At 45.3% G+C, this 12,787-nt stretch overlaps 1 protein-coding gene across 1 annotated transcript in view; it reads right to left on the reverse strand.

Annotated features, from left to right (window-relative positions):
• Positions 1-10,429, reverse strand: part of LOC306933924 (helicase ARIP4-like) — a gene marked incomplete at both ends in the record, with an annotated part of 91,138 nt that extends 80,709 nt beyond the window's left edge. Inside the window, one exon of the mRNA XM_079516299.1 lies at positions 10,255-10,429. Within this exon, the coding sequence (XP_079372425.1) occupies positions 10,255-10,429 (175 nt within the window). The remainder of the gene's footprint in view (positions 1-10,254) is intronic.
• Positions 10,430-12,787: the final 2,358 nt, after the last annotated feature.

Here is a 12,787-nt window from a genome sequence, read left to right on the forward strand (position 1 = left end):
GGCACCGCTGTAGAGGCCCCGCGGGCACCAGTGGGCACCGCTGTAGAGGCCCCACGGGCACCAACGGGCACCACTGTAGAGGCCCCACGGGCACCAGCAGGCACCACTGTAGAGGCCCCACGGGCACCAGCGGGCACCACTGTAGAGGCCCCACGGGCACCAACGGGCACCACTGTAGAGGCCCCACGGGCACCAGCAGGCACCACTGTAGAGGCCCCACGGGCACCAACGGGCACCACTGTAGAGGCCCCACGGGCACCAGCGGGCACCGCTGTAGAGGCCCCACGGGCACCACTGTAGAGGCCCCACGGGCACCAGCGGGCACCACTGTAGAGGCCCCACGGGCACCAGCTGGCACCACTGTAGAGGCCCCACGGGCACCAGCGGGCACCACTGTAGAGGCCCCACGGGCACCAACGGGCACCACTGTAGAGGCCCCACGGGCACCAGCAGGCACCACTGTAGAGGCCCCACGGGCACCAGCTGGCACCACTGTAGAGGCCCCACGGGCACCAGCGGGCACCACTGTAGAGGCCCCACGGGCACCAACGGGCACCACTGTAGAGGCCCCACGGGCACCAGCAGGCACCGCTGTAGAGGCCCCGCGGGCACCAGTGGGCACCACTGTAGAGGCCCCACGGGCACCAGTGGGCACCGCTGTAGAGGCCCCGCGGGCACCAGTGGGCACCACTGTAGAGGCCCCACGGGCACCAGTGGGCACCGCTGTAGAGGCCCCACGGGCACCAACGGGCACCACTGTAGAGGCCCCACGGGCACCAGCGGGCACCGCTGTAGAGGCCCCACGGGCACCAGCGGGCACCACTGTAGAGGCCCCACGGGCACCAACGGGCACCGCTGTAGAGGCCCCACGGGCACCACTCTAGCACATTATAATAAACAGTCATGGTATGCATGTTCTCCCCGTGTCCCCTAGGGTAGGTAGTAGGTATACCTCACAAAAACATGCAGTAATCCTGGTCTCTAAAACTGCCTCCCCCTGGCCAGCCAGGGCGCCTGATGGAGGGGAAAGGAACTGGTTGGAATAACGTGTTCAGGTCAGGTCAGGTCAGTCCGCTGCCCCCCCAGGTTGGCAGAGGAAGTGTGTAGCGCCCAGGATTACATTAGATAATTGGCACTGGGTGAAAAAACTGGGTTGCAAAATCGTGGGATAAAAATTATAAAGAAAGAAAACAAACAAACAAACAGTCATGGTATGGTATAGCTCAGTCTACAGTGGTTAGACAGATGTATTAAAAAGGTCAAGGTCACTACGAACTAAATTATTCCCATTAATCTCATTGCAAATAATGAACAGCTAATTTAATAACAACATGCATTTGTGCTGTTGATGCAACAGCATCAACCCTAACCAGTATAAATAAAACTGATCATAACGTCACTAGTACTGTAGAAACAGGTACCGTACTGGGTATACTCAAACAGTGGTACTGTATAACAGCAAGTACTCTGACAGTACAGGTATACAATGGGTATTACATAACCGGGCGGGGCCATGCATTCCCAACTCACATCATTCAATCTCGACTTACATTGTTCATGACTTCTGTGGTCCCCGAGTACCGGTATAAAGGCTGGTGTCTGAAGGGCATCCTACTCGATTACTTATGATTGTGTACTGCCAGTTACTGGAGTCAAAAGACCCCCCCCCCCCCCCCCCCCCCCCCCCGAAAACCGTACACACACGCTATCCTCCACTTTGATCCAACAGCTGCCGGCTTGAAAACGCCCCTGCCCCACTCAATTTCTCAACACTGTGTATAGAGTATAGAGAGACCATACAATACTGTGCAGAACTGACTGGAAAATTGGGTTGGGCTTTCTGGCACAGTCCTAAATTGGTTCAGATCTTATCTCCAACACACACAGGTGTGCACCGGTCCGAAGGCCCATTGTTACAAAACCCCCGACAGTCCCAAAAGATTTCCCATTGGACTGAAAGCCCATTAAGCTTGACGGTTTTGTCATCCTGACAACAAACGGCCACTGAATCGAAGGCCCACATTTGCCCTGAAATGACTCACCCCATCTCTGTCCATGGTGCTGAATCGATGGTGGATGGGATGGCGGACCCGCTGGTTAACCCATTTAGGCCTGACGTCGAAATTTAAAAAAAAATCTTCTAAATCCTCCAGTTTTCTGAAATAAATATTTTCATGATTTTTCAAAAATAGCAGACCTACAAGCTATGAGCTATGAGCTTGTAGATCTGCTAATTTTCAATAGCTAAAGCATATCATGATGCTTACACCAAAAGGGGTTCCCGCCCCAAAATGGGTTAATTTGGCTTCTTCTGCCCTTCTGGCTTTTTCCTCGGCGCTGATGAAGGCCGTGCAGATTTGATGAGGCTTGCACACAACTTTTATCTAAGTACTGTCTGTGGGTTCAGCATGCCTAGTGTTGTATTACTTTTTTATCGGTGCGTGCATGTTCCCAACGCTGACAGGTTTGAATGCGGTCATAAGCAAAGGCAATTAAGAGCTAATTAAAATACAAAGTCTACTCTGCAATCTGCACTGTGGCTTACAGGGCTCCCAGTCAAAGGGTTAACTGCATGGTTAACGTTTTGACTAAAAACACTCTTCAAATAGTGACCCTCCAGCAGGCCAACCACGAATCACTGCCGAGTTGCACCCGTCAAACAGTCAATGGGTTCAGAGTACATGGCTATTAGCCTTGCTCAAATAAAATAAGTGGTCGCACATGTGTAACGCTGTAACGCTAACGCCATCACATCACGCTCTTCATGTAATGCTGCACACACATAACACACACACTATTTTGCGTGTCTTAAGTACCAGGTCTTATTACTTAACTTAAGACCTGGAGGCGTGGTCAATGCTCTTTGGCCACTCAGAATAGCCAAATGGCATTGATCACGCCTCCAGGTCTCAAGTTAAGTAATAAGACCTGGTACTTAAGACACACAAAATACAGCCCTATATACACAGTCACACACACACACACACACACACACCACACCACACACCACACACCACACACCACACACCACACACACACACACACACACACACACACACACACACTATATAATTACTTTTTGAAAGGCCAGGGGAGAGACGACGGAACTAGAGGGAGGAAGGACGACAGCTATACAGCGAGAGAATGGAGTGAGAGTGAGAGAGAGAGAGAGAGAGGAGAGAAAGTCAAAGACGTCTTTTTTTCATCTGCATGCCTGAAAAAAAAGTCAGGTGGCGGAGAGGAGGGAAAAAAGGAATGATAAAGGAGGGGGGGGAGGAGAGGGGAGGGGAGGCCGTGTGAAGACAGCAGCTTGCATAAGCTGCCTTACATAAGATCTGGCTAATACTGCCACTGTTAAACACTTATATGACAAAGTTGTACAAGATGGAATGAGCAAGGAGGATGTACGCGCACGCACGCACAATACAGTACTGTACATGTACAGTACAGTACATGCACCCACGCAGCAACGCACACACGGCACGCTGAAAGGCAATTACTGTACATCGCTCCGTGGATTAAGATGTCTAAATTGTAAACCGTGCTCAAAGGTATAGACACTACAGGCTTGGATGGATATACAGTATAGTGAAAATGAATGATCAGATACCACAGAACTTTCTCTGGTTCCTGTACTCTGAATCCCATCGCACGCACGCACGCACGCACGCACGCACGCACGCACGCACGCACGCACGCACGCACGCACGCACGCACAGGTGGTGCTTCAAAAGCACACACATACCTGTACTGCGGTGTTGCCTCTCTCAAAAGGGCAGTGTGCTCCAGTGCTATATGAAAACACGGCTGGACACGCGTACACGCGCACACACACACAGACACAGACACAGACACAGACACAGACACAGACACAGACAGACACAGACACACACACACACACACACACACACACACACACACACACACACACACACACACACACACACACACACACACACACACACACACACACACACACACACGGGCATCACAAGCCTTTCATAACCAGTCTCAGCCACACATACCCCCCCCCCCCCCCTTTCTCTCTCTAACACACGCACGCATCACGCATGCTATGGCCCATGCAGTACGTCACTCAGCAGCATTGAACAGTGTGTACCAGAGACGACTCATTATAAAACCCTATAGGAGCTCAACACACACCACAATTAAAGAGAGAGAGAGAGAGAGAGGGAGAGGGAGAGGTATAGTTTATAAGTAAGAATGTGTAGGAAGTAAGTAGGAACCATAAAGAGCTGTGGGAAGACAGGAGGGACAGGAATTAATGAAAGAGAGAGAGAGAGAGAGAGAGAGAGAGAGAGAGAGAGAGAGAATGAGAGGAATTACAAGAGAGAGAAAGGACCACAGAAAGGGAGTGTAATCAGAGTGCAGCTGGACATGAAATAAAACATGACAGGTGATTTGTGATGTCAGTTAAAGGAGAATTCCATGCTAGAAGGCTGTCTTACTTTTATTTGTAGTTGTTACGTCCCCACCAGAAAGGCCCAGGTGTTATTTTGTGCAAAAGCACATTATTGGCTATTTCCCCTATACCATAAGCCCTCAATGAATTGAATTGAATTGCATTGAATTGAATGGGGCACAAAAACCCAACCCCCATTGAGGGCTTATATTTAGGGCAAATAGCCAATAATGCACTTTTAGAACACCTGGACCAATAAAGGTAAAGAAAGCCTTCAAGCATGGCATTCTCCTTTAATGGCTTTCAGTTAAAACTATAAAGCAGTCATTAAAGAACCACTTCACCACTTTTCAACTTCTCTTACTATAATTGGTCCTCACTGATGTTCATGATAAAACACCACCATTTTTTCCTACTCAGTCTGTGTCTCATAGGAGGGCTGTGGGCAGTTCAGAAACCCGTCCACCAGTGACATCATCGATGGTGAATCCAAGCTAATAGAAATGGCAGGCTTTCTTTTCCTGAAAAGTTGCAATGCAAAAGTTGAAGCCATCGTTCTCACGATAATACAAATCTAAATATATTTTAAAACAAATCTTGTTTAAAAAAAAATCTGCCTAATGATGATGTCATTGGTGGACGGGTGTCCGAACTGCCCAAAGCCCTCCTATGAGACACAGACTGAGTAGAAAAAAATGGTGGTGTTTTATCATGAACATTAGTGAGGACCAATTATATGAAGAGATGTTGAAAAGTGGTGAAGTGGTCCTTTAATGATTATGACTATTCTTCATATAATTGGTCCTCCTCACTAATGTTCATGATAAAATACCACCGTTTTTTCGGTGTCTCATAGGAGGGCTGTGGGCAGTTCAGAAACCCGTCCACCAGTGACATCATCGTTAGGCAGATCTTTTTTTAAAACAAGATTTAAAAAAATAAATATTTAGATTTGTATTACCATGAGAACGACGGCTTCCATTATCGCATTGCAATATTTCAGGACTAGAAAGCCTGCAGTTTCTATTAGCTTGGATTCCCCATTGATGATGTCACTGGTGGACGTGTTTCTGAACTGCTCTGCCCACAGCCCTCCTATGAGACACAGATCAAAACTAAAGTCAAAACTAAAGAGGGGGAAGCCGGAGAAGAAAGTGGTTAGGACATATTGGACACTTTTAGAAACGCTTCATTGGATGAAATCACTATGGTTACAAACGATTATATCAACTTTTGTCTAGATCTGGTTGTTCCAAAAAAAGGAGATAAAAATCTACCCAAATAATAAATCATAATGTGACATAAAAGAGGTAATAAATGAATTTGAAAGGACAACAGCCTTCATAAATAAAGATCTAAGTGCACTGAAATGAACTAACTAAAAAGCAAAATGAGGCAGGCAAAATTGGCACATGCACGGCCAGCGTCTAGAGACACATTCTCATTATGACAAATAATCACAAAAAAGTGTGGGACACCGTGAAATCTATGACAGGAATGTCAGCCCCCAACCAAACCTATCAAGACAGATAATGAACATGGCCTTGCTGACGGCCTAAACACTTTCTTTGCCAGATTCGAATCATTAGACAATTCTTGTAAGTGCACTGAGATACTGAGATAGCTGTAACACCTGCCCCCTCAGACAGAATCATCACAGAGGAGGGTGTCAGGAAAGTGTCTCAGTGTACTAACACAAGGAAGGCTAATGGACCGGACGAGTGCAGTGCTTTTCTCCTAAAAGGACAACTTTAGTTTTTTCCAACCAAGGTTCATGTTTTAGGTTGTTATTAGAGAAAGTAAAAGATGAGTGTTCTTTTTTATTTTTTATTTGCTGCTTTCTTTCGTTTTAGGGATTTTAGCCATTTTTACAAAATTTTAAAGTGATTTCATTTTTTTTAATTATTTACTATAGTCCTACTAGACCCCAAGAAATTACGTCTGGCCACAAAAGATCACGGGATCTACTTAATGTGTCAAACTGACATATTGAGCCTATGGGCGCGTTCGGAAATAGCACACTGAGCACACTGTGCTGTGTGCAATAAAAACTAATAGACAAATCCAGAAACGGGTCTCATGGTTGCAGCTTACGTATTTCCTGTAGGCGGAGCTGACGTAGCTGCGGGGTAAACCTGCACGTCTTCTACTACATTGATAGAGTGACTGATGTTAGTCTGCCTCAAACGTTACTCCTTTACCTGCTTTTTACTAACACTAGCATTACAAAGATGCCCAGAACATCGGGATGAACCTGTGTTGTTTATATGGCTGCTCCAACAGTAGTGGCAACATTTTTGAGCATGTTGCCAACATGTTTTTTTTTAAGCATTATGTTACACTTTAGCTATTGAAAAATAGCAGATCTACAAGCTCATAGCGCGGCACCAAGTGCTGTGCTACGGTCTGCTATTTTTGAAAAATCGTGAAAATGCAATATATATTATTTCAGAGTTGAACGTTTTGAACTCAAATGTTTGCTTCTGGGGGGGGGGGGGGGGGGGGGGGGTTCCTGGAATAACATATTTTCAGATGGGGGTCGGTGGCCAATTACATATTATTTTTGGGGTCTTTGACATGAAATATTGAGAACCACTGATATAGAAACATAGGTATTTCAGAAAACTGTCAGACATTTTTTTATATTTCGACGTCAGGCCTAAATGGGTTAAGCAACCAAATTGCATGTGATTTGACCTGTGCATCTCACTCCCTAGTCCATACAACACAAACAACATTAGACATTACTCAGTGCATCTCACTCCCTAGTCCATACAACACAAACAACATTAGACATTACTCAGTGCATCTCACTCCCTAGTCCATACAACACAAACAACATTAGACATATACTCAGTGCATCTCACTCCCTAGTCCATACAACACAAACAACATTAGACATTACTCAGTGCATCTCACTCCGTAGTCCATACAACACAAACAACATTAGACATTACTCAGTGCATCTCACTCCCTAGTCCATACAACACAAACAACATTAGACATTACTCAGTGCATCTCACTCCCTAGTCCATACAACACAAACAACATTAGACATTACTCAGTGCATCTCACTCCCTAGTCCATACAACACAAACAACATTAGACATTACTCAGTGCATCTCACTCCCTAGTCCATACAACACAAACAACATTAGACATTACTCAGTGCATCTCACTCCCTAGTCCATACAACACAAACAACATTAGACATTACTCAGTGCATCTCACTCCCTAGTCCATACAACACAAACAACATTAGACATTACTCAGTGCATCTCACTCCGTAGTCCATACAACACAAACAACATTAGACATTACTCAGTGCATCTCACTCCCTAGTCCATACAACACAAACAACATAATACATTAGACATTAGGTGCATGGGGCTCACAACAACATGGACATTCGTTGCATAACACCCGCCTTTCCTGTTGGACAGGGTAATACTGATAATACTCCATTTAGAAACACATCGAGATCAATTTTCTTACGTAATAAAAGTACACAATGACTCGCCAGTCGCCACCACAAACACAAACTAGAAAAAGTGCCCTTCTGGGCACAGGTCTCCACCAGGAGGATAGGAGTGTGTGTGATGTTTGGCACTAATATAAACGTGTGTGTGTGTGTGTGTGTGTGTGTGTGTGTGTGTGTGTGTGTGTGTGTGTGTGTGTGTGTGTGTGTGTGTGTGTGTGTGTGTGTGACGCGACTTGGCCTGTTGTAGCGCCACCATGACGCCGATGTGAAAACTGTCAAGTGGCATTTCTTCCTCAGCCTATAGTGGGAATATGCATGCACAGTTTCACCGCAATAGGCCTATCTCACAGCCCCCTTTCCACGCCCCCTTCCGGTAGATAGTGGTGTCATTTAACATTAGCATTTACACGTTTTTTTCTCTGGAGAATCTAAGTACATTTCCTAATGTAAAAATGTTATTATGAAGCAAACAAGATGGTAAATCAGCTCGAACAGATAGAACAAACCTTACCTTGAGAAAACAAAAGTTGTAGACTTCTTAAATTACCTCTGTTAACATGTAGTGTCTATGGAGTGACGTCACGCTATCACCACTAACTCGGAAAGGGGGCGTATTAAGGGGGCGGGGAAATTCTGTGAGATAGGCCTATTGGACGCTGCGTTGAGGAGTTGTGGCGATTCGTACAAAACGGGCTACTCCTGAAAACTTTAGAAGCTAATCGTAGCCAATCAGGATGGATTATGAAAAATCAAACAAACCCATCTTGATCAAATGACTATGGAGAGCATACTGTATGTACCGATTTGCGTGACATTTGGATAAAATCTGAAGGAGAAATATTAGAAAAGGTGTTCCAGGCAAAGGTTTTTCCAAAGGTTTTGCCTTGGCCTCTAGGGAGTGTTAACGTTTTACACAGATCCGTGCAGGTAGAGGTAAAAACACTAATTGGCCAGTTATAGCGCCACCATGAGGCTGAGTTGAAAATGTTCCAATGGCATTTCTTCCTCTGCCTATAGTGGGAATGTGCGTGCACAATTTCACGGAAATCACACGATGTGTTCATGATTTGCGGCATTTTGTTTGAAACCGTGCACTCCTGCAAACTTTGCTAGCCAATCTAAGCCAATCAGGATGGAGTCTGAAAAATCTGAAAGACCTGTTTCGTTGAATGGCTCTAGAGAGACTGTGTACCAAATCTGTAGGTGTACTACTACTGTCCAAAGAAATGTTTTGCACAAAGCGGCCTCCTGGTGGCGCTATAAGAGGCCAATGTGAAAACCTTGGGGCAGAGGTTCAGCTGTGGCATTCAGGGAGTGTGTGTGCGCAGAGTATGGCTGCGATCAAGCCAACGGTGTCAGAGATTAGCTGTCCACAGACGGACGGACACACACACGGACGGACGGACACGCGGACGGACAGACGGAGTGCAAAACATACTCTCTCCCCATGCCTTCGGCCTGGTGGAGACAACAATGTGTTTGTGGTAGACAGACAGACAGACAGACAGACAGACAGACAGACACACAGACACACAGACACACACACACACACACACACACACACACACACACACACACACACACACACACACACACACACACACACAATACATTTAAACCAGTGGTTCACAAACCGTTCGTGTCAAGGACCCCTAGCTATGGTCCCGGACCACCACCTGAAAATATTTTTTTGCCAGGGACCTAAGAGAAGGCATGTTACAACAAGCTTACACCATGTTGCATGGCGATGCTGCGCTCTGAGCTATTTTCTGCCATTTTTCAATAGCTGAAGCATGAAAATAGTTTAAGAGGTGAATGCCTGTTGGCATTGTGACATGTTTGTCCTTGCCCAATAAACACTTATACAGTATTTGACATACATTCAAGCAGTGGTACGAACATGTTTGTACTTACATAAACACTAATATGACGCACATTGAAGCAATAAAGCAGATAAACCTTTTCAGTTAAACAACCTTGTATAAAGGTTTCTAATTCTGGACAAAGCCCAGGCTCAAAATAACTGGCCTGCAGGAAAAAAAAATAACCTTTGACCGGAGACCAGTGTAGTGCACCTGGAAAAAAAAAAAAAAACGTCCTTAATGTAGCCTGGGGAAACCAAGAAGTTGAAATTAACATTATGCCAATGTGTACCAATGCAACACCCCCCCCCCCCCCCCCCCAAACCGGTTCCTCTTGAGAAACAAAGCAACAGGGGGAGGGTGGCATCTCTCTATGGCACTAAACTCACTGGATCACCACACACACCAGTTTGGTGTTTACACTGAGTAAACAGTCAGGACAACATCAAACCTCCCAGCGACCCGTCGCTCGCAGAGCTGGAGTCTACGGTCGTGCAATTTGTCTCCGCTCGGTCTCCGCTCGGGACCACGCCCACAGCACGCCCACAGTCTCCGCTCGGCCCCGTAGAGTCCCATTCTGAAGCCCCTGTCTCCGTTCAGTCTCCGCTCGCCGGGCCCGCCCCCTCGAGTCTCCGTTCGCCGCTCCCATCCACTGCAATGCATTCCGAGTCTCCGTTCGCCCACTCCTCACCCGTCTTCTCATTATGCGAGGAGAGCGGGTCCCCGCCCCCCTCCCCATCTCCCAGAAACTGTCACGGCGGCCATTGCTGCCCGGCCGGGAGGAGCTGCGTTGAGAACGAGAACAGAACACTTTGGGAATTAATTTACAGGCACTTTGATAAAATAATTACGGTATCGACGTGTCGGTGGGGTCCCGACAACATCCCGATTTTTACGTTTTATAAGTTTGGACGAAATTATGGACGGGATTTCTACCATCTGCCTCACTGTCTTGTCACAGTGTGGACGGACAGGCGGAAACAACTACAGCATCACAGCAGCAGGTTTGGGAATTAATTTACAGGCACTTTGATACAATAATCACGGTGTCAATGTGTCGGTCGGGCCCCGACAACATCCCGATGTTTATGTTTTTTAAATTGTGATGACATGGCCTGGATTTGTATATCTGTCTCACTGCTTTTCCCACCCTCAGCGGTGGTGGTGGTGGTGATGATGATGATGATGATGACAGCACAGCAGACAGAAGCATACAGCCTGGTAATGTGCCCTTTTTTAATGCCAACAGAAGCCAGTAACTATTAATCACATTAACATTCCACGTTTAGATCGTCAGATGTTTATCTTGTCTTCTTTGGCCAAGGGACAGATTATGCTAACTGAATTAGCGCCTAAAAGCTCAGTGGGGCACTTTATGTTACGTCACCGATCAGCAGACTCGATATTACTATAAATATAATTTAGCTTATTTTATTATTGAGGACATTGTGTCAACATGGCAAAAATAAACACTGGTAACGGTACTCCTGGTGTTCTGCCGGGAACAGGGTTCGAGTCCCTGCAGTGTGTGCTTAATGTTTCACATTTTGTCCACATGTTTACAACTCTACATATAATGTCAGTTAGAAATCCCGAATGCACTTTTAATTACACTTCTTCAAGCATATAGCCCTCTGATGACCTACTACACCTTATATAAATTGTGCCCTGAATGGAGGGATTTTATTCACAATGCATCGTTCTTGTATAGCAGCACAGTATCTATCTATCTATGTAGAAAAGCCAATTTATTTTGCCATGGTCAAATTGACACATCAACTAGATTAAACAGCATTCCCTTATTGAGAATCATTGGGCCAATACGTGTTGACATGGATAGTTAAAGATAAAGATACAATCTCTGTGTTATAATTAATGGTATTTATTTCAGAATTGTGTACGTGGCAATATACAGTCAATATACAGTGCATTTTGCAGATAAAGCTCCTTTTGGAAACTTCTATAGCCTACTCACTCACTCACTCACTCACTCACTCACTCACTCACTCACTCACTCACTCACTCACTCACTTCCACACACACACCAACTCCCCAAAAGCCACCAGTAACTTCACACTATGGTGTGAAGTGCCTTCTTCCCTCCCTCAAGGTGACTCACAAAATGCTTGCTGTTGATCTCGGGTACAACTGTATTATTCACACAGAGTAAAGACAGTGGATTGCTGCTACTACTATACACTATATGAATGAATTAATGAAAATATTTATTTTCGTGTCATGCCACTTCGGCCCATCCCATATGGGATTATATGACACATTTAACAAAGTACATTGAATACAACTGACACTACAGTCCTTCCTGTTCATACATATTTGTACATTATTTGAACAAAACATTAAACAAAATGAAAATAAACAAAACAAGGCCATTTTACATGTAAATGGCCCTCCTCATTGACCAGGCCTTTTCAAGGAATGAGGCAAATGAAAAGGTGTACTTTTGAAACGGGCGCTTCAGTCTCCAACCAGTCCTCCAACCATACAAATTCATGGTTTGGGTCTATCTTATTAAAAAGTCTCTCCCTAATAGAGTTGTAGAATGGACAATAAAAAACAAAATGCATTTCATTTTCGATTTCCTTTAGATCACACAGACTATCTCAATATGCAGACCAAGTATGCCAGCTCTGCCTGCTGTTCTACTGAGTTGGAGATGGGGGTTCCACTCCAGCTCAGAGTGCTAAACGTTAATACAATAACAACAATAAAAACAAATATTACACACTAATACTATGTTATATTATTAGAGTTATTGTTGTTGCTACTACTTGTATTTGCTTGTGTCTCCCCATCTGTCTCTCTGTCTGTCTCTTTCAGGGTGGGACTGTCAGGGTGTCTGCTCTACAGTACATCTACAGTGTCTTGAGTCAACTTGTTGTGATATGTATATATGGTTGTTTAGCAAGGTGTATAACTTATCATAAATGTTGCAATGTAATTTCATGTCAGTTGTAAGTATGTGTTTCTTGCATGTAATGGTATTTTTCCACAGTCTACAAT

The sequence above is a fragment of the Electrona antarctica genome (genome assembly GCF_951216825.1).
Source record: "Electrona antarctica genome assembly, chromosome: 2".
Classification (NCBI taxonomy): Eukaryota; Metazoa; Chordata; class Actinopteri; order Myctophiformes; family Myctophidae; genus Electrona; species Electrona antarctica.